At 50.1% G+C, this 27,401-nt stretch overlaps 2 protein-coding genes and 1 long non-coding RNA gene across 3 annotated transcripts in view; 1 reads left to right on the top strand and 2 right to left on the bottom strand.

Moving 5' to 3' along the window:
* The window catches only part of LOC124240078 (uncharacterized), a 2,212-nt gene extending 1,406 nt beyond the window's left edge, over window positions 1-806 (bottom strand). Inside the window, exons 1-2 of the long non-coding RNA XR_006888761.1 lie at window positions 676-806; window positions 74-260 (exon numbers count right to left, since the gene is read on the bottom strand). This is a non-coding gene — a long non-coding RNA (uncharacterized LOC124240078). The remainder of the gene's footprint in view (window positions 1-73; window positions 261-675) is intronic.
* Window positions 1-5,203, top strand: part of LOC124240077 (chymotrypsin-like elastase family member 2A) — a 15,790-nt gene extending 10,587 nt beyond the window's left edge. The window contains exons 6-8 of the mRNA XM_046662748.1: window positions 1,041-1,186; window positions 2,202-2,354; window positions 4,818-5,203. Coding sequence (XP_046518704.1) covers window positions 1,041-1,186; window positions 2,202-2,354; window positions 4,818-4,835 — 317 coding nt within the window. The 3' untranslated portion in view covers window positions 4,836-5,203. The remainder of the gene's footprint in view (window positions 1-1,040; window positions 1,187-2,201; window positions 2,355-4,817) is intronic.
* Window positions 5,204-5,360: 157 nt separating this feature from the next.
* CASP9 (caspase 9) lies at window positions 5,361-27,231 on the bottom strand. The gene is made up of 9 exons (XM_046662747.1): window positions 27,023-27,231; window positions 23,470-23,860; window positions 17,736-17,770; window positions 16,651-16,827; window positions 16,106-16,195; window positions 14,768-14,915; window positions 7,889-8,068; window positions 7,160-7,269; window positions 5,361-6,114 (listed from the first exon to the last, which is right to left on the bottom strand). The coding sequence occupies exons 1-9, from the start codon at window positions 27,152-27,154 to the stop codon at window positions 6,022-6,024; spliced, it is 1,356 nt and encodes a 451-aa protein (XP_046518703.1). The 5' UTR covers window positions 27,155-27,231; the 3' UTR covers window positions 5,361-6,021.
* Window positions 27,232-27,401: the final 170 nt, after the last annotated feature.

The following is a 27,401-nucleotide window of genomic DNA, read 5'->3' as shown; positions in this document are numbered from 1 at the left end:
TGACATATTGTTCCAAAGGTACATCAACACACACACACTCATTAAATTAATACTGCCTTCTTCATGGGCTTACCTGCAAAAACAAGAACACGTGGAAACTCAGCAGAAGTGACAAGAAGCTTATTAAGATACAAGCACAGCTACTTGTCATTTCAAAAAACACCCGGACGGGAAGTATTTCATCTGAGGCAGGCAGAGCCCGGGAAGGGTCCAGGTGGTCTTGGGCAAGCGGTTAACTTCTCTTGGCTTCAGTATCTTATCTGCCAAATAGGAATGAAGATTCACTGTGAGGATTAGCATATTTTGAAAAGCCTAATAAAAAGCGCAAGTGAAGAATTATACTACTGCTAATCCTTGCCATTAGCAGCAGCAGTAAGAGTAATGGAGATGATGGTGGCGGTGTCATTGGGGGCCATTAGGAAAGCTCTACCTTCCCCACATCAGAATATTTTTCCCAATCTGGGGGCTCCAAATGCCAGCAGGCTCACTGTCGTATTTAAGGTAAGTGATGGAAACCCATGAAGCTAGCTCAGCAAAAAGGGGAATTTTTATAAAGATTTAAGAGTCCCAAGCAAGGGCAGAGACACAGCCAGGCTTCAGGTAGAGGAAAAAATCAGAGTTGGAAGACTTTAAGAAACTCAGGAAACTCTCTCAGAATTTATTTTCTCAGCGGACCTATTTCATCCTTCTTCCTCTAAAAGAAAACGACAGCCACTGCCAACAGCTCCCAGATTGACGTCCTCTCTGGCTGGGATTTCATGGTCCCAATCCCGGTATCCCAGGAGAAGGAGCTCATCGGCTTAGCTTGAGTCAGGTGTTCGTCCCTGAGCCAATCACCAGTGGCCTGAACACTAACCAATCAGCTGTGAGGACACTGTCCAGCCAAACATGGCTGCTCCCATAGCCACACTATGGATGGGGGGAAGTAAGAGGGACCAGACGGAAAGGGGCTGGGCAGAAAACCCAGAAGGTGTTCGCGACTTCCTTTTTTCTCAGGAGTTCTTTCGACCTTCTAACGCCTTCTGTCTGGTCTCATGCAGCCAACGGGGCTCTTCCTGACATCCTGCAGCAGGGCAAGCTGCTGGTTGTGGGCTACGCCACGTGCTCCAGCTCCAGCTGGTGGGGCAGCACCGTGAAGACCAATATGATCTGTGCTGGGGGCGATGGCGTAATCTCCAGCTGCAATGTGAGTGCAGAAAGCCAGGTGCCTGCCCGCCCCCCCGACCCAGCCCTGCCAGGAAATGGTCCTGGGGTGGGGAGCTGGGGTGGGGAGAGGCCCTCAGGGTCCTGGAGTCCATTCTCCTACGTGCTGGCAGAAGCACCGGGAAACAGCTCCAGACATTTGAGACCCTGACCTTTGTCCTGTAGTCTCCAGAAAAGATGTTTTGAGATTCTTCTTGTAGTGTTTACCCCATTACTGCTGGGAAGTCCTTCCTTGGGTCTCATCGAGGTCTCTCATTACTGTCATCTTTCTTATACTTTCCTCTGTGTAGGAAGGGAGCCAAGGGGCATATTCTCTGGGTTAGGGCCCCTCTAAGGTGACTTGGAGTTTATCTGGAGAATTAATTCCATGAATAGCCCAAATGTGTCCCTTTCTGGTAACTGCCACAGAGCCTACTTAGAGACAGTGTCTTAACCAAAAGGAATTGCTATGTGGTGGACTTTGCAGCAGAGTGGGGTCAGCGTGGAAGGAGCTTTACATGTCCTTCAAATCGCACTGTGTCCCTAGACTCTCTGCCCACAGGCTGCCCCCGCCCCCGGAACTCCCTCATCATGGGAGGACATGGCCTGTGGTGGTGAAGTGCACGGCGTTCTAACTCTGGGGCGCAGTGTCAGCTTCTCTTACTGCCCCTGCAACCTCGGGCAAGTCACAACCCCTGAGGGCTTCAGTTTTCCCTCTTCAGTGAAATGGGGACACTAAAATGCTTACTGCATAGGTTTCCATGAGGATTAAATGAGATAAGGCGTATAAAGTGCTTAGCTCAGTTCTACGCACACAGGAAGAATAAATGTTCACTCTTGCTGGTATTATGGTGCCATCTTGAGCTGTGCCCACAAGCTGGCCTCGGAGAACACGGCACCCTGCAATGGAACGATACAACTGCCCTGCAAACAATGGGGGGCTCTCACAGGCAACCCCCCCCCCCCTTGCCCCATCCAGGCTCCCAGGTCCCTCCTGACAGAACTCTGGCCTTCCTCAGGGGGACTCCGGCGGGCCACTGAACTGCCAGGCAGATAACGGCCAATGGCAAGTGCACGGCATCGTCAGCTTCGGGTCCTCCCTCGGCTGCAACTACTACCACAAGCCCTCTGTCTTCACCCGGGTCTCCAACTACATTGACTGGATCAATAACGTAAGAATCGGACAAGCCCTGGGCCCGCGGGCCTTGCCCTGCTCACCTGGCCCCACGAGGGCAGTGCCCACCTAGCGTCTGAGAACCCACTCTCTCCTCCTGAGAGCTAGGCAGGAGCTCCCTACAGGAGGCTGCAGATCTGGGGAACCCCTGCTGAGCCCCCCACAGACCCCCACAATTTCTGTGTGGGTAAAGTGGAGTGAAAAGGCACACGGAGGGTGGCCTTGCCCGAAGAGCTTGAAAACAAAGGCTGCTCCTCAGGCATTCAGAGCAGGTTCCTTAGGATTAGTGGGGTTGTTTCTGTCTTATTGTGCCTGGTGATGGATGCCAGGAAGGAAGAGAAGGACACTCTCTGCCAGTTGGGGGCACTTTTTTACCCACCGCCTGGCATTGCCACTGCCTCTGTTTGCTCTTCTGTAAAATGGGACTTGAATTCGAACAGGACTCCTCCACGTTTTCAGGAGCCAGAGCAAGTTGTGGTGTTTGCTGCAGAGCCCCAAAAGAAGGGAAAGCTGGTATCTGGTTTCATTATTTTAAGTTTAATTTGCAGAGAACTGTTGAGTGGAATCAAACCGGCACTCTGTGATGAAATCAAATATGGAAGCACGGCTGTGGGCACAGAAGAACTACACTGTCAAATGGGTACTGTCAAAATAAGCGGGTGGCTGCCTCCAAGCGTTCCCACTAATACTGCCGGCTCCTTGTTCACTTGTCTGCCTGCTGGTATTTCTTTGCCAACAAGTGGTCATAGGCACCAGAGGTTCCAGAAAAGTTTGTTGAGAAAAATGTGAAATCAAGAACAGAGTGGCCATTAATTTGCAGGGGTTTTCTAGTCAATTGAGGGAAAGCTATGATTCCGTTCTGGCAGAGGAAAATCTGAGTCCAGCTTTTGAGGTGCCACCAGCATTTCAAAGGAGCCTGGCCCAAGACTGGATGGAAGGTTGCTCAGAGGGCCTTTCCCAGCCAAATCCCAGGATCCTTTTCCAGCCCCAGCTGCTGCATGAGTCACCGTGCAGCTGGTCCTGGCAGCACCTTGGGGGTCCAAAGCAGGGGCCAGGAGCAATTGTCCTGATCTCTTTGTCCCAGCATCAGCTGTTCCCAGCCACAGACTCAAGCACAACAGGACAGGCCACAGCTGAAAGCACGGCACGATGTCAGAGGGGATCAATGGGGAAAGCCAGCCTTTCGAGGCAGCTGGGCAGAGGCCCTGCCTTACGAGACAGCAGCCAGAGCAGGCACATATGCCCAGAACGGGTTCCAGGAGTGGCAGAGCCAAGCAACCAGCTGTCCTCTGGGGGGGCCGCCCCGGCAGCTGCAGAAGGGCTAGCAAAACGTCGCAGTGGTCCCAGCCCAGGTCATGCCATGTGCAGCTTGGAGTCACACACAGGCGCTTGGGAGCACCTGCCCAGACAGGTGACGAGGCAAGGTCAGGAAGCTGCCAACAAAGGCATGCGCAGGGAAGCGACAGGAGACAGTGGCCAAGGGCATTCATCCTTTCAACAAGTGCTCGTTAAGTGATGGCAGCACATGAAGCTTCAGCATTCGCCAGCTTTATTTTTATTTTAGAAGGTAATACATACTCTTTGTAAAAATATTAAAGGAATAGATGAGTGTGTCAATTAAAAGTGTAGAAGTCCCCCCTCGTTTTACATCTCCACCTCCACCCCCAGAGATAATTACTGTTAACAGCTCGGTGTGTGGTCTACTGGACTTTATTTATTGCATATATAAAATACCTATATATGTACATATAGATACACTGTCTCATAACCAAAAATACGACTGTACTCTTCCTACTATTCTGCAGCTTAGTTTTTTCACTCCACACCATATCACATTTTACATGTGAGCACAGACATCGTCATCATTCTTCTTAACAGCTAAACAATATTCCATAGTTTCCACCCCCACCTGGCTGCAGTGGACATCCTTGGACACACGTTCCTACACGTTGCTCTGAGCATTTGAACTGTAGACATCCAGCAGCATCCCTGGATCACGGAGTTGACATGTTCAAATGTTTCATATTTACTGCTAAACAGCCTCTGAACACAGGTGACAGCCCCACCCACAGTGCCTAACTGGGCCTTGCAAACGGCAGTGCTTGTTAACAATTTGGAGGAGCTCAAATCCTTTGAGAAACAAATGAAATTCAAAAGCATGCCCATTCCCACATTCAGCACATAATTTCTAGGAGTTCACAGTCCCCACAACCCTGAAACCCAAACAGGACTCCAGGCTAAGACCACTCTTTCCAGGACGACCCCAGCAGGTCAGCAAAAAGCTGGGATGACATCTTTTTCTCCCAAAGGTCATCAGGGCCCCTAGGTGAGAACCGGTGCATCGCCGGCAGCCTCTGTTCACAGGAGCAGCGTGGAGCCCGGAAGGAGAAAGCGGGGAACTGCGAAACGTAGTTCTGCTCCGCTAAGCGACCCTCATTATTTTCTCACGTGTGTCCTGCAGGTGATTGCAAATAACTAACCAGCAGAAGTCCCCGGACTGCTTGAGACTTGGAAAGGTCACAGAAGGAAAACACTAATAATAAAGTAACAACTACACGCATCACATCTTGGTGAGAGTCTTATTACTAAACCATCCTCACATCTAGCCCTAAAAGCAAGAAGCAGGCCACGGTGAGGACAGCTCAAAAGACCTCAGGGATGGGCCTTCGCTGGGAAAGCTCAACATCTCAGTGTCACACAGGACGATCACCCTAGGTGCAGGGGTCTTTCAGCCAGGAAGGCAGGCACCTGGAGCCACAGGCTGGACTCAGAAGACCTGGGTCCAGCCAAATCTCTCCACTGGCCACCTGTGTTCCCCTGGACAAGCAACTTGACCTCTCTGAACACACAGGTCCCACCCAGTCGCCTTCCTGGGATGGGGGGGGGGGGGGAGGAATCAAATGAAATAAGAGATGGGGAAGTGTTTCAAGAACAGCAAAAGTCTCCTTTATAAGGGAGAACAAAGAGTTGGAGCAACATGAGGTGGGAAATAGGCAAAACACAGTCCATATTCACCTAAGATTTATTTTTTTAAGAATATTGCAATACAGGAAAAATTAATAATTTTTAAAACTTCATTTAGGATTCAGATTCCAGCTGTTCAGACTCTAGTTGCCCCAAACTTGCTGATCCAAGGGAGATGCTGGCTGGTTTGCAGCCAAAAGTTCCTACAGATCAGCGGTTCTCAAGTGGCCCACCAAGGGACATTCGGCAATGTGTGAGGACATTTTTGGCTGTCACTACTCAAGGGTGTTGCTACTGGCCTCTAGTGGATAGAGGCCAGTAGCCAAACATCCTACAATCCACAGGAAGGCCCCACAACAAAGAATGACCTGGCCCCAAATGTCACTATGCCGAGGCTTAGAAGCCCTGCCCCAGAGAAAACAGGGGTCACAGACCACGGTTATTAGCCAAGAACCAGGCGCTGGTGGAGAGCGGCATGATGACCCTGGCGTGCTTCTGCTTCCTCTTCCTCCAGCGCCGATCATGTGTCTCCAATTGGGAAGCTCGTAAGAGCCTGTCTGCCGCCAGTGGGGAAACAAGACTCTCTACAGGCCGCCAAACGTGGCAGCTGTGGTTGGAGGAAGGCCCAGGCCTCAGCCGCCGCCGGGCCTGGAGCAGGAAGGTTTGGGGGTAAAGAGAAGGCAGGGTGAGGGGCTCTGGCCTCAGTAAGTTTTAAAGAAAAATTTTTTCCGGAGGAAATTAACACAACCAGGAATCTGTTTGTAAACTCCTTTCTCCGAAACAGCGTGAGCTACCTGTGAAAACACGACCACAGGGAGGGAGGTCTGTGAGTTCTCGCGATGGAAGAAAGAATTCCCAACGTGGAGCTGGGGGAACGTCCACAGAATCAGCACTTCAGAAACAGCTCTAACTGCAGCCCCCTGGAGCGGGAGGTTTAGAGAACAATCATCTCAACTATAAGTTTAGAAAATTCAAAATTTTAAAATGCGAAAATCGACAGTTCCAATCAGATGGGAAGGTTTGCTTGAAGAAAAGCTGCGAGCAGAGATGGGGCCCAGGAGCCAAGGGCAGTGCTCAGCTCTGACGGACCCCCACCCCACGGGGCCCGGCTCCTCTGAGGGTCATTTGTGGGGGGCCACGGCACGTGGTGCCCCCTGGAGTCGTGCTGGGTGGCAGGCCTGCTCTCCTCTGCTCGGCTCAGCAAGCACAGAGCCAGAGCCTCCTGAGGGGAAAGGAGCGGTCCAGCCCTCAGCCCCTTCTCAGGCACAAAATGCCTGAGCCGAGCAGGAAGGGCCCACGTGTGCTCTGGGACCCTGGGAGGAAGCAGCTGCTCTGGGCAGGATGTCACTCAGCGAGGCTGGGCCCAATGAGACCCTCCTTCCCTGTCCTCTCACGGGGCCACCCGAGAAGGGGGTATGCTAAGGAGGGATTCATGACTCCTGAAGGTCAAGAGCAGATGACTATGCAGCGGGGCAAAGGGGCAGGGACAGCCCCCACAACCTGCCCTCAGGAGGTGCCACGCTCTGCCACTGAGCCGTCCCACGTGGAGCTGAGGACTGGCTCCGTCATTGGGGGGAGCAGGTGGTGTCAGCCTGGGGACCACAGGGGAGCTGGGGAAGGCGCCCCTTTGAATAAGGGGCATATGTCATTGCAGACAGTAACCTCTCACGTTAAAAGAAGCCAAAGCGCTGACCCTCACGGCAAGCCAAGGCGCAGAGCAGACGGGGCGACGGGCCGTCCCTCTGGTTTAGGCTCGGGGTCCTGCTCGGCCCCACCTGGCCCTGAGGAAGACACTCCGCCCGTCTCCTCACCCTGCCCTCTCCTCCCCTCAGCACTCACCCTGAGCAGGAGGGTCTGCAGGTCTTCAGAGTGAGCCCACTGCTCAAACACACCATCCAGGGTCTCGACGTACCAGGAGCCGCTCTTGGGATCCCGCCAGGAGACAAAGCCTTGGGAAGGAGGAGGGCTGAACTCCGCGCCAGAGCCGCCCCCCACGCACACAGGCTGGGCCCCTCCGGACTCTGACCCGTTTACACGGCCAGCGGCAGCAGCCTGCGTCTCTGCACTCTGTCCCATTTGTGACCTTATTTCATCCCCACCACCACCTCATGACTTTGGTTATGATTCCAATTTTCCCAACAAGGAAGCCAAGGCCTGAAGAAGTCAAGTGCTCACCGAGGGAGAAGAAAGGAAGGAGATTGACACCTGTTGCACCTGCCGTGTGCCAGGCACCCTGCTCAGTGATGTGCCGGCCACCTTGTTAACCCCCACGATGACCCCTAGGGTTCGGTTACTATTCCCATTTTGAAGATGAGAAGACCAAGGCAGGGCCAGGACAACGGTGAGGCAAGTGAGGCCCACAAACCCAGGGGTGCGTGCCTCCTTAAATTTTGCAAGCTAGGCCCCTCGCCTGCCTCGCCCTGAGCTGAGGCTCAGAGACGTGAAAACTTGCTCAGGGTCACACAGGTGGCAAGAGGTAAAACCAAGACCCACACCCAGGTCTTCTTCACAACACAGCTGCTTCTAGGGCAGATGGGGGGGACGCGCTAGCTGGGAGGACGCGCTCACCTGGGAAGGTGGAGTAGGACACAAAGATATCACTGGGTGTGGGCAAACTAGACACAGCATCCGGCTGGTCGAAGGTGCCTGGGCCTTCCTGGAACGGGACAGCGTCTGGCTCAGAGTCACTGCCAGGGGTCCTGTCTTCAGGGGAAGTGGAGTCCACCTTACACCCAGGGTCTTTCTGCTCTGCAGGAAGCAGAAACAGACACCACTTGTCACCGGCACACACACAGCAGGACCCCAGCCAGCCTGCCCCAGCCTGAGACCAGCTGATGGCTCCGGAGCTGGGGTTCCAGTGCTGGCAAACATGAGCAGGACACCACAGAAGCTCTACCTTCTCCTACAACAAACATTTCACAAATTCATAAAGTAAAATTGGAGGGGAGAGAATGTAGAAATTTTAAAAACAGGCATAGAAACAAGTTAGGAGGTATACACCCAAAAGAAGTGAAAACACGTATTCAAAGAAAAATTGGTACAGCAATGTTCATCGCAGCATTATTCACAATAGGGAGAAGGTGGAAACAACCCAAGTGTCCACTGACAGATGAATGATAAAGAAAGCGTGTGCAGACTATTCAGGCTTAGAAAGGAATGAAGTGCTGATACGTGACAATGTGGATGGGCCTCGAAAGCATGCTGAGTGAAAGAAGCCAGATACAAACGGCCCCAGAACGGGATTCCATTTACATGAAACATCCAGAAGAGGCAAACCCAGAGAGGAAAGCAGGGCTTTGAGTTGTTGCCGGGGGCTGGGAGGAGGTGGGAATGGAGAGCGACTGCTAATAAGTGTGGGGTTTCTGTCTGGGATGATGAAAAATTTCTGGAATTAGATGGTGGTGACGGTTCTACAACATTGTGAATGTACTTAATGCCACTGAATTGTACACTTTAAAATGGTAAAAATGGTACAATTTACCTTATTAAAAAACAAGTCACATTATTCAGCTTTAAAAAGGAAGGAAATTGTGACACGTTACAACATGGATGAACCTTGAGGAGATTAAGGTAAGTTAAATAAGCCAGTCACAGAAAGACAAATAGTGCATGATTCCACTTCTATGAGGTGCCCAGAGTCATCCAACTCCTAGAAACAGAAAATGGAATAGTGGCTATTAGGGGCTGGGGACGGGACTGGGGAGTTAGTGTTTACTGGGGACAGGGTTTCAGTCTTGCAAAATGAAAAGAGTTCTGGAGACGTATGGTAGTGATGGTTGCACAAGAATATGAATGTACTTAAAACCATGGAGCTATACACTTAAAACCACAGAGCTATACACTTAGAAACAGCTACGATGGTCAATTTTATGTGTATTTTACCACAATATTTTTAAATTTTAAAAAAGTTACCCCTCAAAGGTCACAGAACAGTATATAAAGTATGACCCATTTGGTCTACATATGATGGGTGGACACAGAGATAGAAAGAAAAGAGAGAGACAAAGAAAAGTCTGGAAGGAAACACCAATCGTTAACAGTGGCCGCCTCTGAGGAACAAGACTGGGAGTCGGGATGAGCAGAGAACTTTTACTTTTCACCTTTATATACCTCTGAAAGCTTTGATTTCTTTTTGGTTATTTTTTAATGAGCATGAACTATTCTGGTCTTAAGAGTTTACCTCCCAGTATTATGTACGTTGGCCATTTTGGCATTGGTTGCTTTTTTTAATCACATTGACGGCCTCTTCCCTATCACACATTACATCTCAACATAATGATTCAAAACAAAGGCCCACCATGTTGGCAGCACCCAGAGACAACCAAGGCTAAAAGGTGGCTGCATCTCCATCCAGCCTTTTGTCAATTTGTTTTTACCTGGTTATTTGCAGGATCAACTACTCGTGCCTTAGTCCTTTATCACAGCATCATGAGGATTTTCCACGAGTCATTACAAAGCCTTCTTTAAAATTGTGGGTTATGACACAGATGGCAGACACACACACACACACACAGAGTACCCCCGGGGTAGAGGGCACCAACACGGCACTGAGGAAAACACAAGAAGAAGAGGGGGTCCTTCTGTGTGGGGAGCTAAACGCCCACATGGAAAAAACAATGCCTTCAATTTACATTGAGACTTGGATTAAAAAAATGATATAAAACCCATCTCTTTTTTGGGGGGGGCGGAGAATATAGTGGAGGAAACGTCCACTATACCACACAGTGTCCCCTTTAAGACAACCAGGGGAGAAAAATCGCCATTCTTGGCTTCCGTCTTACAAATACCAAAAGAGATGGATCCTACAAGCAATTCTGTCTTATCCTGTCTCACGTCGGCTGCTGGAAAGCACAAGGCCAAATTTGCGGGCCACCTCTAGCAAGCGTGGAGGACCTCACAGGATGTGTTTCTAGATCCCAAACTTACTCTTCTTTTCTTACACCTCCATTTCTCTCCATTTGTTCCACTACATCTCTTGTACTTCTTAAGCTATCTCAAATCCTTTTATGGAATCAAAGAAGGTAGGTAATGGGCTCCACGGAGATGTTTACACCTCTGACCCAGTAATTTCCTAAGGAAATAATTCAAGTGAAGCCCAAAGTCCTCTATGTAAAGAAATTTGTGGTCATGTGAGCCAAAAATTAGGAATCACCTAAACAGCCAACACTAGGGAAGTGGATTAGTGAGTGAGCGCCCTTCACTAAAACGGAACATTATAAAGCCATGTGAACTAGTGGTGATGAAGACTCTGGGGATGTGGGGAAATGCTTAAGGGAAAATGCCAGATGAGAAAAGCAGACCAAGCCCATGGACCGCGATCCAAAGGTAAGAGCTAAAAATGAGATGGCTGTCAGGCTCGCAAGATTCTCGATGATTTTTTTTTAAGTTGTCGTATTTTCTTTCTTTTCAGTTTGAAAATCCAAATGCCCCAAAAGTAGTGGCAGGCCTGGAAAACAGAGGGGTCAAGGCAGGCCTTGGGCGGCTCACAGCTCAGCCACAGAGCCGTCAGGTCTCCTGCAGGAGGTCTCCTGGGATGAGTTCCGGGGGAGCAGAGCGCACTGCAGGGTTCCACAGTCTCCTCCGGAAAGCAGCAGCTAAAAACAGCTCCCCTAAAAGCAGGCAGGCAGAGGGCGGAGCGGCCTAGAGGGTTCCCTAGGGACCATTTCTGGAGCAAGTGACTGTGACCCAGGCTCTGGCGTGAGAAGGAAGATCAGTCCTGGGGGGAGAAGCAGCACACGTCGGCAGCGCCCGGGTAGGGGAGCGGGTGGGTTTGCGTGGCTGGGTCTAGGTGGGAAACAGCAAGGAGGGAGGGAGGTCACAGTTCCCCCAGGGAAGCTGGGGTCCCATCTGCAGAAAACAGAGATGGTTCTGGCAACCCCATAATAATAACCCCAACATCTATTGACCTCTCACCTCCCACAGCTGACTCAGAAACCTGGTAATTTGTCTGCATTCTCACAGCTAACGTGCAGCAGCCAGGATTCTGCCTCTCAACTCCCCTGCTTCTTCCCACGGAGGCTCCCAAGCCTGCAAAGAGGGCTCCTTAGATGGTGAAAGCTGGACTGTGCTATAGCTTTCTCGGGTCACTGCTTTTGATTGTCCTCTCGATGGAGATTCTGGAATCTGCCCTAGGTGTTGGGAATGACTTGAAGCAGAGGAGGGGAAGGGACCCTAGCTGTGAATATGGGACAGCTGCCGGGCCTGCCTGGGCAGCAGGGGTGACTGGCAGAGAGGGCGCTGGCGGGGGAAGCCAGAAGACTAGCCAAGGAGACAGAGGTGGGCACAGAGGAGAGACAATGAGATCCGAGTGAGGACGATGGGAAAAAGAGGGGTGGGTCAGACGGGGGATGCTAGCTGTGTGTCTGCCTCGTTCTGCAAATCTGATGTGAAGGCCTCACCCACAGAGGGATGCATTTAATGCACAGCTTTGTTCTTAAGGAGCGTCGTCAATACAAACCTCCTAGTAAAGCCAGACCAACTTCCCATGAGAACAAATACATAGCGGGAAGAGGAGCTGTTCCCTGAGCACAGAAAATCCACCACGACTGTGGCATCTCGCTCTTCCTTCCGCCTTTTCAGCATGAGCTCTGAACTGCTGAAGAAGCCTCGCCCCAAAATTCACAGCACAGCCTAACAGAGGCCGTTCGGCTTTGGCCAAGTGCACCATGCTCTGTCGCGCAGTAGCACGCCCCCTCTTCACTGACATTCCACCCCAAAGTCACCCACGTTGGGGTTTTTCCACTCTGAGGCCCGCACTACCTCTTAATGAAGGGGTGGATCACACGTCAGAGGATTTTAAAATTATTTTAAATTGTAACAACAGTGAATTTTAAAATAGCAACACAAGAGTCACCAAAACCCAGAGCAGAGGTTCTGACGCATGTAAACAACAGGACACCACCCCCCAACACGCGCTGAGAGAACTCGACATTCCACTATTTTTGTTTTCAGCTGACAACGGCGCCCTCATGTGGCAGCAGTGTTAAACACAAGGTCACGCAGCCTGCCAGGCTAAGCAGGGACTGGAACACCAAAGGTGGCATCTTTTTTTTTTCTTTTGAGGAAGATTAGCCCTAAGCTAACTACTGCCAATCCTCCTCTTTTTGCTGAGGAAGACTGGCCCTGAGCTAACATTCATGTCCATCTTCCTCTACTTTATATGTGGGATGCCTGCCAGAGCGTGACTTGATGAGCGGTGCCATGTCCGCACCCGGGATCAGAACCGGTGACCCCCGGGCCACCGAAGTGGAACATGCAAACTTAACCACTACGCCACTGGGCCAGCCCCCAGAGGTGGCATCTTAATCACTGCATTCCAGGTTTGGAATCTTGCTGCTCCCAGTGACTTGTTTTGTTTTCTTTTTAATGACAGAGTCTACTTACCTTACTTTTGCTCACAGATATTTTTATATGGTTCTGTGTCAAATTCAAATGATTAGAATCCACATAAGATGCAGCCATACTGTGAGCTTTGCACCAGGCTGGGTACCCGGCTGTAGGACAGATGGGCCTGGCCCTGCCCTGGGAGAGCTGACCAGGGGATGAGGTCATCTCAAGACAAGGAGAAAGTGCTATGACAGGGGAAGAAGAGGGGCGACAGGAAGGAGCACAAGGGCCACCTCATTCTTTGTGCAAGGAAGACTTCCTGGCGGTGGTGACAGCAAGTTGTAACCAGACAGATGGATGATTAAGAAGAGTTGGCCAGGAGACAAGGCAGAGGAATAGCACAGGGAAAGGCTGAAGAGCAAGCCAGAGCCTGTGACATCCCGGGAAGATTGAGCAGAGATGGGGCGGGCACAGCATGCCAGGCTCAGGGAGGAAAAGTGGCCTGGGCCAGATCACCAGCGGCCTTGTAGGTCCCACGAAGGAGTCTAAAGACACTGCAAAGATCCTCGTTGCCACTGAGAATGGACAGCAGGGTGGGCACTGGGCTAGAAGACCAGCTGAGTATAACTTTCCCAGAAAGCTGGCATCCGAGCTCACCCTTCATTCATAATGCCCTTGCCCACTTCCTCTTTCATTTGATTCAAGAAGAAAGAAGGACCACATGCCTCAGAGCAAGAACATCACTGGCCCATACATTTTGGATCATAAGAAAAAAGATGCATTAGAAAGAATTTCTACAACTCCAAGAGCAGCAGCCACCTTGCTATCGCCATTACTCTGAGGCAACTGAGCGGGAGGGCTCTTATGTGACACTGGGTCCGCCGGGGCCGGGGAGGGGGAGGGGAACTTTGCAGTTATGAAAATGAACCCACGTTAAGTGCTGTACACGCACCAGTTTGTGCATTAGATATTATCACAGTAACGCTGTGCCGGAGCCTCTGTAATTATCCCCACTCACCGAGACTTCTAGAGGTTGACTGGCCTGTGGTCGTGCAGGGAGTAAGTAGCTGATCCAGGAGGTAACCCAGTGTCCTCAGTCACTCAGGGCCGAGCTATGGGCAGTGACTTAATCCAGTTCCAACCACATTACAGATCCCAGGGGGCAGAGACCCTGTCTGTCCTGTATCCCCAGCACCTAACACACAGCCTGGTGAACACAGCAGGTGCTCAATAAACACGTATTGGAGGAACCCTGTGACCAGAGCCTATTCTCCCAGACAACCCACCCCCACCAACGTGGAACAGTATGGGACAGATGAACGTGTGCAGAATAATAAGCCGCAGGTGCCGTGTTACATGTCACTGGCATGGACAGCCCTCACCTGGGCAAGCTGGAGAGCTGGATGGTGTAACACTGGCCGCTCCTCTGGCAGATCAGGCCGAGGGCAAGGAACTGAAATGCTTCTCAGGTACCCCTGCCCCTGGAGAGCCCCAGGCAGAGGGGACTGACTCCCTGGGACAGAATTCCCGGTGTTCCCCACCTCTGCCACCAGGTCCCATGATCCAGGCCACACAATGTTCCTCTCTCCCCTCTTTTTCTTTTTTATAACAAAACCAAGTAACGGTGAAGTAGAGCTTAGGTTTAAAGTCAGGGCCAATGACAAAACTACAAATGACCCAAATGATCCTTAAAAATGACTGAAATCCCCAGTCCCTGGGCCATTGGGAATTCTAATAATTAATTCAGCTCTGGCCTCCGTTTCTCTTGGATAATGGAAAGGGGGCTGATGGAGGTTGGGAGAACGATGATAAGGAAAATGAAGGAGTTCATTTTCTCTCTCCTCTGCTCTGTTTTTTCCATGTCTGTAAAGTTGCCAAGTTAAATGAGCCCCTGAGGCTACTGCACTGAGACAGAAGACCCTGACCGCTAAAGACAGACGAAGCTGAGGCCTACTCTAGCTGGATGGAGGTGCTGCTATTCGGACAACAGTGACCATGTCTGGGACCCTCTGACTGCCGGGAGAGACCCCTCCGACGTTGTCAGGGCCAGGATGGAGAAGGACGTAGGTGGCGGCTCCTTCCCCACTAGATCCATCTGCAGGGGCCTGGGGACCTGCTTACCCCCACCGCAGGCCTGGATGAAAAAGAGCTTGGGCTTCCCTCCCAAGCTGGGGCAGCCAGCTCCATTGAAGATGTTCACGATGCTCTCGATGGACACAGGACATCCGTCTGTGCCATAAACAGCCCCCGGGAACTGGAGGTGGCTGGCCTAAAAGACCAAGAATCCTGGTTACAAAACCAAGAAGTTGGAGAAGGAATCCAACAGCCTGTTCAGAGGCCTTGTGGGGGCCAAGCATCTAGAAGGCCCCAGCCAGGGGCATGAGGCTGATCTGGACAGAGCGGGTTGGTTCTCAAACTCATGTGCCTATGGGGGCCAGACAGCCTAACTGGAGAATGCCCGCCAGCTTGCTGCAGATCAGTGGTTCTCAAGGTGTGGTCCCTGAACCAGCAGCAGCATCACCTGGGAACTTGTAAGACAAGCAAATTCCCGGACCCCACCAGACCCCCCGAATCAGAAACCCTGGTAGTGACAACCAGCAATCTTGGCCTTCAGGCGCCTCTGATGCAGCTAGACATTGAGAACCACTGCTCAAGACCAGGTATTCTCAACGTGATGTGCACAGGGATCTTGTTCAAGCGCAGGCTCTGAATGAAGAGGTTGGGGGTGGGGTCTGAGGCTGCATTTCTCAAGAGCTCCCACGTGACGCCCACGCTGCCAGTCCAGGGCCACACCATGAATGAAAGGACCAAAGGGGCAGCCCCCACCCAGCTACAGGCCAGAGTTTTCTCTGTGAGGATGCTGGCCTGTTAAGGTAGTTTTTCATAGGAAGCTGGAAATCCTGACTTTTGTGTGAAAGTTGCCAGTTTTGAAAACACTGTGCAACCACAGGGGGACTACAGGCCCCCAGCTTGTAATCTCTGTTCCGTCCAACTCCTCGACTTTAAAAGATGAGGAAACTGAGGCCCAGGAAGGGGGAGGGGCTTGGCCACAATGACCCAGCACATGAGTGGCCAAGCCCAGAGCGGCTCCCAGTGTCCCAACTCCCAGCAAGCAGCAGAGGGTCTGGAACAATGCCCAGCACGACCGAGGTAGAAGCTGGGAGCTCTCGTGTGCTGTGCCCAGCTCTGAACAAAATCCAGGCGTAGGAGCTTTGTGAGCAGAGCTTGTCTCCTCCCTGCCTCTCCCAGATGGCGTCTCCCAGGAACACTGTGCCACCCAGGAGGGACATCCAACTCCTCGGAGGGCCAGATGGCTCCCAAGAAAACAACAGGAGGTGGATGGCGCCCCACGGCTCTTCCCACAAAGCCAAGGTGTCTTGGACGCAGGAAGGAACGGGCTCCTGCACGGCCTCTCTGTGCACCTTCCCTGTCGCCTGCCCAAGGAGCTGAGCCTCCTACCTGACAGCCGTGAGAGAGGATGACCACCACGCAGCAGTCTAGAGCACCATGGTCGCGCCGTGCCAGCTCCCCCAAGGCCCGGAGCATTTGCTACAAGAAAAGGCTACAGGTGAGCCAGAACACTGACAGGTCAGGCCCCATCCTGGGCCCACCCAAGGCCTGGGCAGAGCACCTTCCCAGTTCCCGGAGCCAACACTGAAGTAACGACAGTCCTAACAGTCACAGGAGCCACTGTTCTTGGGGGAAAGGTGTGTGCTTGGGCACTGTTCGTTTAACCCCCTCTACGACCCTGTGAGGGGAGTTCTATCTTACTACCTAGACAAGGAACCAAGGCTCAGGGGTCGCACAGCCCGTGGCGGGAGAGCCAGCCACCTCGACGATGTCCTCAGCCCAGGTGTCTCGGAGTCTGAACTGGTAACCACCGAGCCCCACTGCCTCCCACACACGGTCCTACAGCCCTGAGGGCTCATCTTGGGGAGTTGCTTGCCTTCGGGGTCCCTTGCAGGACACCCCGCCCCATCTCCCTCTGCAGACGGCGACCCTACCTTGGCGGTCAGGTCGCCCTTCACCTCCACCACGAAATGCAGCAGGCTGAAGCGCTGCCGCAGCTTCTCGCAATCAATGTCGGAGCCGACGCGCCTGCCGAGCCCCGACGCCAGGTAGAAGTTCACGTTGTTGATGATGAGGCAGTGGCCACAGGGGTCCGCGTTCAGGACGTACGCCTGCCCAAGCACAGGGACCAACATAAGCCAGGGACTCACCGTGCTCCACGGGAGAGAAGGTGACTCCCTGGTTTTCACTCGCGTGGTTGACAATCTGGAGGGGTGGGACAGAAACTGGGGTCTGCCCCACCTCTGCAGGAGAAGCAAGGTCTACACCCAGCATTCCAGGGCAGAAGCAAGCAGCCTGAGACAGACTGGGGAGAGCACGAGCTGTGAGATGCACGAGTAGCTTACCTGGGGAGAGACGATTAGCTCCCACCGCAGTATTCAGGGACAGGAGCTGCCAGCTTACAAGTCTGACACCCATAGACATTCACCCCAAAAGGCCCTTACAGATTGTCTGAACAAGGGGAGTGCCTGAGATTTGTGTGGGTGGCTCTGCCCAGGCCCACCCTCGCCCCTTCCTCGACATTTCGCTTGTAGTCCTCTCTCAGAGCAGCCTGTACTTTTTGTTTACAGGACTTAACACTATTTATATTTATATATCTCTTTGTGTAACTGGCCGCTACTGGGCTGATGGCTCCATCAGGGCTAGAAACACAAGTGGCCTGTTCTCAGGTATCCCAGCACAGAGCCCAGGGCTGGCACACAGGAGTCACATCCTAAATGCTGGGAATGAGAGAGTGAGTGACAGTCTGGACTGGGTGCCACAGACTATTCTGATGCCCACCCCCCCTCATTAGGTCTGACCCCCGACTTCAACAAGGAAGGAGGAGCAGGGATGGACCATCTGCTCCAGAAAGAGGTGTGCTGGGGTGAGGGAGGTGTGGGGGCCCGGGGCTGGGAGCCTCCCTCCAGCCGGGCTGGGTTCTCTGGGCTCGTGACACAGCTGCAGGGAAGGACCTGGGAGGGGAAAGCAGAAGGACCCAACGCCAACACAACTGGCCCCAAATCACATGAAGACTCACCAAATCGGCGTTTCCCCTCAATCTGTCCTGAGCACCTGCAGAGAGAAAGAAAAAAACGTGAATGTCAAGGTCCAACAGGGGAGGGGCAGGGGACTCTGTGAGGACAGCCCCCACAGAAACGGAGGAATGGGAACACAGGAACCCTCAGGCACTGCTGGTGGGAGTCAAGGGGCACAGCCACCTTGGAGAACTGGTCAGAAGTTTCTAATAAAGTTAAACACACCTACCCTTGGAGCAGCAATTCCACTTCCAGGTATACACCCAAGAGAAATGAGTGCAATGGGCACAAAAAGACTTGGTCACAAATGTTCAACGAAACCTAATTCATAGGGCCCAAAACTAGAACCAACCCAAACATCTGTCAACAAGGTGATGGATAAACAAATTGTGATACAGCCACACAAGGGAACAATACTACACAGCCTGAAAAGGAATGAGCCACTGATGCGTGCAACTCCATGGATAACCTCAGAAACATTATGCCAAGTAAGAAAAGCCAGAAGATTCTATACGATGTGATTCCATTTATGTGACATTCTAGAATAGAAAGGCGTAAGGAAACTCCAGGGGAGCAGATGCTCCCTGTCTGTGGAAGCCACTGTAGGTCCTCAGGAAATATTTGCAGAATAAATAAGTGAGTCAATTTTCCTTCAATGTCAAAAGAGTTTTCACTTCAATTAGCAAGATGTCAACTAGTCACCAGCCTATAAGGGTGTGGGACACTTTTTTTTCTTTTTTAAACAAAGAGAACATGGTGGCTACCTCCAAGTCATGCTGGAGCCTACAATCACGATCCAATGATAGTGACATTCAATGCTCAGAGCAGGCCTGGACCCCTTGTTGGGAACTATTCTCTTGCCAGTTTAAAAGCCATGCCAGAAAAGCATTCATGTCCCATTTTTAAAATTAGAAATGGTTTTACCTAGCCTGAAGACCCCTATTAGTCCCTAGACTTCATTCTGAAGCTACTGCTCATTTCTAAAATTCCACTGCATCCCAAAAAATATAACCATTATTCACTACTGAGGAATTTATTTATTTCCCAGATTAACAATAATGATGCACAAAGTGAGAGACTGACATCATCAAAACGTCAAAATAAGAATTTTCAACTGCCTTCCTCCACAAAGAATACCAATTTTGACAATCAACCATGGACAAGAGTGCCTTTGTGGAAGTCCAGGAGTCCAGTGGAGCAGTCCTGGCACACCACTGGTGCAAAAGAACAATCTGAGATGGATACACTGAAGAGCAATATGAATCGGACACATTCAGTAAACACTGGAGGAGGTGGGGCCGGCCCTGTGGCCAAGTGGTTGAGTCTGCACACTCCACTTCTGTGGCCCAGGGTTTCACCAGTTTGGATCCTGGACGCGGACATGGCACTGCTCATCAAGCCATGCTGAGGCGGCATCCCACATGCCACAACTAGAAGAACCTACAACTAGAATATACAACTATGTACTGGGGGCTTTGGGGAGAAGAAGAAGGAAAAAAAAGAAGATTGGCAACAGATGTTAGCTCAGGTGCCAATCTTTAAAAAAAAAAAAAAAGACTGGAGGAGGTGACAGCTTCTTCAAATGCAAGACTTCAACAAACATGAAACATCAAGAAGACATGACATCACCAAAGGAACACAATAATTTTCCAGTAACTGTCCCCAAAGAAATGGAAATCTGCAATTTGCCTGATGAAGAATTCAAAATTATTGTTTAAAAGAAGCTCAGTGAGCTACAAGAAAACACAGAAAGACAATTCAATGAAATCAGAAAAACAACACATGGACAAAGGAAGAAGTTTAACAGAGAAACAGAAATCGTAGAAAAGAATCAAACGAAAAACTTAATTAACTTTTAAAAGGTATTCATGTTAAAATCATTTAATTGGATCTTGTTATTTACCAAAAAAAAGGAACAAAACAGAAATTCTGGAACTGTAGAATACAATGAATGAAATTTTTTAAAAAAATGCAAAGAGAGCATCAATATCAGACTTGATCAAGCAGAAGAAAGAATCTGTGAAGTAGAAGACAAGTCATTTGAAGTTACCTATTCAGAAGAGAAAAAGAATGGAAAAGAGTGAAGAAAGCCCACGTGAACTATGGGGTATCATTAGGAGAAACAGTCTACGGATTACTGGAGTCCCAGAAGGAGAAGAGGTGGAGAAAGGGACAGGAAGCTTTTTTAAAGAAATAATGGCTCAGAATTTCTCAAATCTGGGGAGAGATGTGCATTTCCAAGTTCATGAAGCTCACAGGTCCCCAAACGATTTCAACTCAAAAAGATCTTCTCTAAGACACATTATAATAAAACTGTCTAAAATCAAAGAAAAAGAGAGAATTTTAAAAGCAGCAAGAGAAACAAATTCCTTACATATAAGGGAAGTCCCTTAAGGCTATCGGCGGATGTCTCAACAGAAACCTTACAGGACAGGACAGAGGGGGATGATATATTCAAGTGCTGAAAGCAAAAGAATTGCCAACCAAGAATGCTTTACCCAGCAAAGCTGTCCTTCAGAAATGAAGGAGAGAGAAAGATTTTCCCAGACAAATGAAAGCTGAGGGAGTTCATCAGCACTAGACCTGCCTTACAAAAAATGCTGAAAGGAGCTCTTTAAGCTGAAATGAAAGGATACTAATTAGTAACATGAAAACATATGAAAAGATAAAACACACTGAAAAAGGTAAGCATACAGTCAAATTCAGAATACTCTAATCCCATAATACGGTGTGCAGTGTTCATCACTTAATTCTAGCATAAAGATTAAAGGACAAAAGCATTATAAAAAACTATAGCTACAGTAATTTGTTAATGGATATATAGTATAAAAATATGCAAATTCTGACATCAAAAACATAAAATGGGGGGAGTAAAAGGGGAGAGTTTTTGTATATGATCAAAGTTAAGTTGTTATCAGCTTAGAATAGACTGTTACAAGATGTTTTACGTAAGCCTTACAGTAACCATAAAGCAAAAACCTACAGTAGACACACAAAAAGTAAAGAGAAGAGAATCAAAGCATACTACTACAGAAGATCTTCAATTTGCACAGGAAAAGAGAAAGAGAGGAAGAAAGGAATAAGGAACTACAAAACAGCCAGAAAGCAACTAATAAGATGGCATCAGCAAGTCCTCACTATCAATAAATACTTTAAATGTAAACAGATTAAATTCTCCAGTCAAAAGGCATAGAGTATCTTTTCTGATGACAGTGGTATGAAACTAGAACTCAATAACAGGAGGAAAACTGGAAAATCCACACAAATATGTAGAAATTAAACACCACACTCCTGAACAACCAATAGGTCGAAGAAGAAACCAAAAGAGAAATTAAAAAATATCTTGAAACGAATGAAAATGGAAACACAACATAGCAAAACTTATGGGATGCAGCAAAAGCAATTCTAAGAGGGAAGTTTATAGCGATAAGTGTCCACATTAAGAAAAGGAAAGATCTCAAATAAACAATCTAACCGTACACTCAAGGAACTAGAAAGAGAAAAATAAACTAAGCACAAAGTTATAAGAAGGAAGAAAATAACAAAGATCCTTTGTCAAAGGGTCACCATGAAACCTACCTTGGGAAACATTCCTGTGCAGTACTCAGGAGCCTAAGGCCCAATACCTAAAAGGATACCTTTCAGCAGACTGGGGCAGAGGAGGCAGTCACTTATTAAGCCAGAAGACCTAGGCCCAAGTCTCAGCTCTGCACTTGAACTCATTTTGTGACTGTGTTGTTCTCAGAGCCCCGCCTCCTCCCCTGCAAACAGGGTATGATAGCAGAGGGCCTGCCCTGTCTTCCACTGCACACGGCAGTTCTGATGACCTGAAAAAGCACTGTGTGCACTGTAAAGTGACATAGACATTTGAAGCGATCTTGTTATTGCTACTATTATTTATCCTTCAGATTTAAGCTCCTACTGGGAATAAATATTCACAACAAATAGGAAATACAATACCTTCCAAAAGAACAGGAGGCGTCAAGTCCAGACTGTTGGTCCTAAATGACTCAAACTACCGTTCCACCAAACCAGATAAGAGTTGGACTTTATATTTTGCCTGGCCCCGTTATAGTAGGACAATAAAGCATACAAGCAATTCCAGAAACGGTCTTCTTCCTTAGACTCTTGTCACGTTTGTTTCTTTGCTTTAACAGGTCACCCAAAATCACACAGTTATTCAGCACAGAAAATAGATTTCACTTTTTGCCCATCACATGGGAAAAAATGTTAATACTCATTGTTGGCAAGAGTACGGGAAAATGGTCACTTTTGCTTATGGTTGATGAGATTATAAAATGGCATGTTTTTGAAGTACAAATTGGCAGCATCTATCAGACAGGAACATTTACCTTTTCACCCATCAATTCCATTTCCAGAAACCTAACCCCAGTCAGAGATAGATGAGCATGCAAGGCTACTGCAGAAACAACACAAATGTCCATTAACAGGGACTGGGTGAATAAAATACAGTGCAAGGCACATGTGGGGCTACACAGCGGAGCAGACAGGGCGGGGAAGCCTGGACTGCAGTCCTGTTTCCACTTCTCACTAGCTGTGTGACTGGGGGCAAGTCATTTCTCAATCTGTCACTCACTTTGTTCAACAGTAAAATGGGAAAACTGTACCACCTACCTTACGAGAGAGTTGGGAAAACTAAATTAAATCATTTATGTGAGCACTCCCAAAACTGCCTGGCAAAAAATAAGCACTCAGTAAGGTTAACCACTAAATAATAATAATAATAATTATTATTATTATTATTATTAGCATCCATACCATGCAGTGGTCCACTGGGCAACCACGACATAAGAAGTGCTGGATCTCCATGTGCTGCCATAGAAACGAAGCGCTCATTGAAAACCCACATGTCTATCGACAGAATGGTGAAATAAATTGTGGATGATTCAGAACAGGAACTACTACTACCTAGCAATGAAAAAGAACAAACTACTGATATGAAGAACAATAGGAGTGAATTTCACGAATTTAATGATGGCGAGAGAAACCAGACTCCAAGAGCACAAACTTTAGGATTTCATTTATATTGAAGTTCAAGGACAAGCAAAAGGGAACCGCGGTGACAGAGATCAGAACAGTGATGACTCTGGGTGGAGGGGAGTGGGAGCAGACTGGGAAGAGGCACAGGAGAGTCTTACAGGACACCAGAATGTTCCATATCTTCATGACCTGGGGGTTGGTCATCTGTGTGTACACGGTAAAAATCATCCAGCTGTACTCTTAGGATTTATGCATTTTACTGGATGCAGCTTTGTGACCTTAAGGAAATTATTTAACCTCCCTGCGCCTCAGTTCCCTCATCAACAAGAAGGGGTCTAATGAGACCTGCCCTGCAGGGTTGTTGTGAGGGAAGGAGGGAGGGATATGTACCATGCTGGCAGGGCCCAGACTCTTGACAGGCGGAGGCCTCCCTCCTGCCGCCAGACCTGGCTCCTCCACACTACCCACACGGACCCAAAGGTCAATCCTGAACGACAGCTTGATCTAGAAACACTGATCAAAACCTGGGACATCCAAAAGAGACTTCAACACATGCTTTTCAGAGGAGGGGCTTTCCTGAAGACCTGCCAGAATATTCCACTCATCCTCTATGAGTACTCAGAAAGATAGCACCAAAATGAAATTCTGAGTCTCAGCCCACTCGGCTGTACCAATGGTCACTCTCCAAGGACCATTCATTACACCCACCCGCCAACCCCTCTTCTCAGTACTCACGGACATCACTGAATCCTCCAGAACCAATGTCCACTGGCCTGGGCACCTCTGGTCTGAGAACCTCTGGCCTGAGCTTGGCCAGCCAGAGCTCCTCGGGCCCCAGCACCACTGGAGTGAGTTTTCCTGGAGTCAGCTTTGATGGGTCCTGCTTCACTGCTCTCAGCTCCTCTGGTTTGAGGCCCACTGGTCCGAGCACCACAGGCGGGAGGTCCGAGGGTCTGATGGCCTCCGGATTCTGCTTGGCGGCTTGGCTACTCGTTCTCAGGAACGAAGCCAGTGTGTCCTGGCCTGTGTCCTCTAAGCAGGAGATGAACAAAAGCAGGGCTTGACTCCCTCGAGTCTCTAGATCTATGATCAGCTGCCTGGCCTGATCGCGCCGAGATCCAGAGCGCTGTTGGGAAAGAATGACATGGCGCTATTACCCACGCGCTTTCCTGTGAATCTCACCATCTCCCCCCATTTCCTACCTAGCGTAAGTCTAAACAGTGAGGCACATGGGCAAAAACTGAGCCTGCAGGTACACTGAGTGTGTGCCCCTCGCCAGCCTTGGCTTATGTACTTGTTCAGTATTTTGGAGGCATCTACCGTGCACCCAGCACTGTGCTACACGCTGAAAATACAGCAGCGAACAGTCTCATCTTCAAGGAGCAAACAACTAGTGGGGGATGCAAACAGACAAATCAACGACACAGCAAAGAGAGAAGTGCCAGGAGGGAAAGCACATGGGACTGGGAGGGTACAGGGGCACCCAACTCAGCCATGGGGGGTCAGGGAGGCATCCAGGAGGCGATGTCTTAGCTGAGACCCCAGGGAACACTAGGAAGTGAATAGAGAGTTTGGAGAAATGAGATATGTAAGCAGAGGTGGGAAACAGCAGCAAGGGATGAGGGGCCATGCCAAGAAAACCGTGAGGAGCCACTGGAGAGTTTTAGGAAGGGAGTCAGATTCAGATCTGCCTTTTAGAGAAATCATCCTGGGGGCACAGAGGACAATGGAAGGGAGTGAGCCATAGCCAGGTCAGGTGGCAGCAAAGATGGTGAAGAAGTGAGAGGACAGGGGCCAGGCCGGTGGCGCAGCAGTTAAGTGCACATGTTCCTATTCTCGGCGGCCAGGGGTTCCCCGGTTCAGATCCCAGGTGTGGACATGGCATCGCTTGGCAAGCCATGCTGTGGTAGGCGTCCCACATATAAAGTAGAGGAACATGGGCATGGATGTTAGCTCAGGGCCAGTCTTCCTCAGCAAAAAGAAGACGATTGGCAGCAGACGTTAGCTCAGGGCTAATCTTCCTCCAAAAAAAGAAAAAAGAAGTGAGAGGACAGACCAGAGAAAGAAGGAGGGAAAATCAACTATACTTGGGCATTGATTGGGTTGACTGTGAAGATGCAGGAATGGTCAAGGCTGACAGGTATTGGGATGGTGGGGCTGGTCACTAAGGCAAGGAGCAGGGTGGGAGCAGGAGGAAGGTGTCCCTTGAGACCTAGCACCAGGCAAATTCCTCAGGATCCACAGGGATAAAAAACCACCCCATCTTCAATTATCCTATGGCAGTGCTGTCCAAGAGACCCTTCCGTAATGATGGAAATGTTCTTTATCTGCACTATCCGATATGGTAGCCATCAGCCACATGTGCCTGCTTGGGTCATACAACTGAAGAACTGAATTTTTTGTTTAATTACTACGTATTTACATTTAAATAGCTTCATGTGGCTAATGGGTACTACACTGAACAGCAGACCTATAGTGTCACTGAGAAGATAATTCTTACTAGCAAAACAGCTACATGTCTACTTCTCTGCAAGTAGATCGTGGTGTTTTGATTTCTCTCCACATTTACTGAACACTCAGACACTGTGTTAAATGCATCATTTCATTTACTCCCCCTCAACAAGCTTAATGGGTTAAATCACAATGATTACAACTATTCCCACTTTACAGAAGGGTGTTACAACTTCCCTATATGTAACAAAGCCAGGATGAGGACCCAGATCCATGTGGCTCAGCCATACCAGGCATGGCAAAATGGCAGCCTGTTATACACACGATGTTCTTTAAAAATTCTGAATTTGTTGCTAACATTTAAAATCATGGAATTTGACACTGAAATCAAGATTTCCAGTTTCTCTTTAAGAACGTGAAAAATCAGCAACACCAGGCTACATTCTGGTATGACCACACTCAGCTGGAGCTGGGGGGATGCCTGCACTAATGCCCACCCAATGGGCCTCCCAGGCATTTGAGTTTGCGATCCCTGTGAATTTACCTGAAGACAAGGATATGGCCTCAAACCATTTCCACTCCTCAGTACAAGCCACACAACAGGCACTCATAAGACTTTTTTTGTTTTTTTTGAGGAAGATTAGCCCTGAGCTAACATCTGCCACCAATCCTCCTCTTTTTGCTGAGGAAGACTGGCCCTGAGCTAACATCCCTGCCCATCTTCCTCTGTTTTTTTCATTCGTGGGACGCCTGCCACAGCATGGCTTGATAAGCGGTGTCTAGGTCCACGCCTGGGATTCGAACCGGCAAACCCCAGGCCACTGAAGCAGAGCACGTGAACTTAACTGCTATGCCACCAGGCCGGCCCCATAAGACTTCTTTTAATGTTACCACTCATTGGCAATTTTCCATATGATACTTGTCCCATTAAGGACTTCCTCATTGGGTCAGGCCAAGCTCCTGGATGACACAGAAACTGGACACTCTGCCTGCAAGCAACCCACAGGGCACTGGCCACGGGCCTCCAGGAAGTCAGACATAGCCACCTCGAGGTAGGAAATACCTCCTGGACCCTCCTCACTTCACAGGACTGTGCTGAGGGGCAAATAAAACAAAGACACCACAGTGTTTTAAAGAGAACCTCAAATGTTTGCCTTATTATTCTCTCCATTGCCTGCATCAGGCCCCTCATCCCTAAAACCTCTTACAAACCATGACCTTAACACAAGAGGGCTGGCCAAAAGGACAGGGCACAACCAGCTACCACAGCTTGAGCCCTCACTCCGTGCGGGACACTATACTGTCTCACATCGTTATCTCATTGAGCCCTCACAACAATACTACTCTTGTCCCCATTTCACAGCCCAGGAAACTGAGGCTCAAAGAGGATAAGTGACTTGCCCAAAGACACAGTGCCAGGTAGTCTGACCCCCAAGTGGGTGCCCTGAACCTCTATGCCAGAGGAGGAAAAAACACACAATCCCCCTTCCTGGCAAGAAGCACAGGGCTGCAACAGCTCACAGCGTACGCCCACGGTGCAGGGCGTGGAATCGGTTTCGCACGCCCCCAAAGAAGTGTTTGGGATTGCCTGGTTCCGCTGGCCGATTTCGTGGGCTCGACGCCATGAGGGAAACAGCGGTTCCCACAGAGTAGTTCTTAAAAAGGTGGGTACTGGGTGGCACAGACCAGGGAGGGGAGGGCGGGAGCTCAGCCATTAAGTCATGTTGTGGCTTCAACAACCCTCTCCGCGCGGGGTCGCGGTCCCCATCCGTGACAAGAAGACTGCGCGCGGCGCGAGAAGCGGGGGGACGCCGGCTGGGCGGGGGCTGGGGCGCACCTGGATGTCCTCGATCATGTCGGGCGTGAAGAGCTCGCGGGTTAGCAGAGCGTCCCAGAGCGAGTCCACCTGCAGCTCGCGGACCAGCCTCAGCCGGCTCCGCCGCAGGAGCTGCCGGTCGGCCTCGTTCATGGCAGATAGACGGCGGCGACCCGGGCCGCCTCCGTCCGCTTCCGGGCCTCGGTCAGCGCGCCCGCCCGCGCCCCAAGATCCGCCCCCAGACCGGCCACAGCATTGCGCCCCGCCCCCTCACCTCCCCTTCCCCCCGCCCCCGGGTCCCGCCCCCAGGCCTGCCCCCGCCCCCGCCTCCCGCCCACTAGGCTCCGCGTCCGCGCCCCGCCCCCAGGACACACCCCCGAGGCCCCGCCCCGCTCCAGGC

The sequence above is a fragment of the Equus quagga genome, chromosome 5 (genome assembly GCF_021613505.1).
Source record: "Equus quagga isolate Etosha38 chromosome 5, UCLA_HA_Equagga_1.0, whole genome shotgun sequence".
NCBI lineage: Eukaryota > Metazoa > Chordata > Mammalia > Perissodactyla > Equidae > Equus > Equus quagga.
This window is presented reverse-complemented; position numbering and strand designations above follow the sequence as displayed.

Bases quoted from the DNA above. Each gene is read 5' to 3' on its own strand.
- CASP9 (XM_046662747.1), bottom strand. From the start codon at position 27,154: ATGAACGAGGCCGACCGGCAGCTCCTGCGGCGGAGCCGGCTGAGGCTG. The intron at 8,069-14,767 runs GTAAGCAGGTCC...TGCTTCCTGCAG, and splicing joins CATCCAGGCCTGCGGTGGGG to AGCAGAAAGACCCTGGGTGT. The intron at 6,115-7,159 runs GTGAGTGCTGAG...GTGTTTTCACAG, and splicing joins TGCAGACCCTCCTGCTCAGG to GTAGCTCACGCTGTTTCGGA.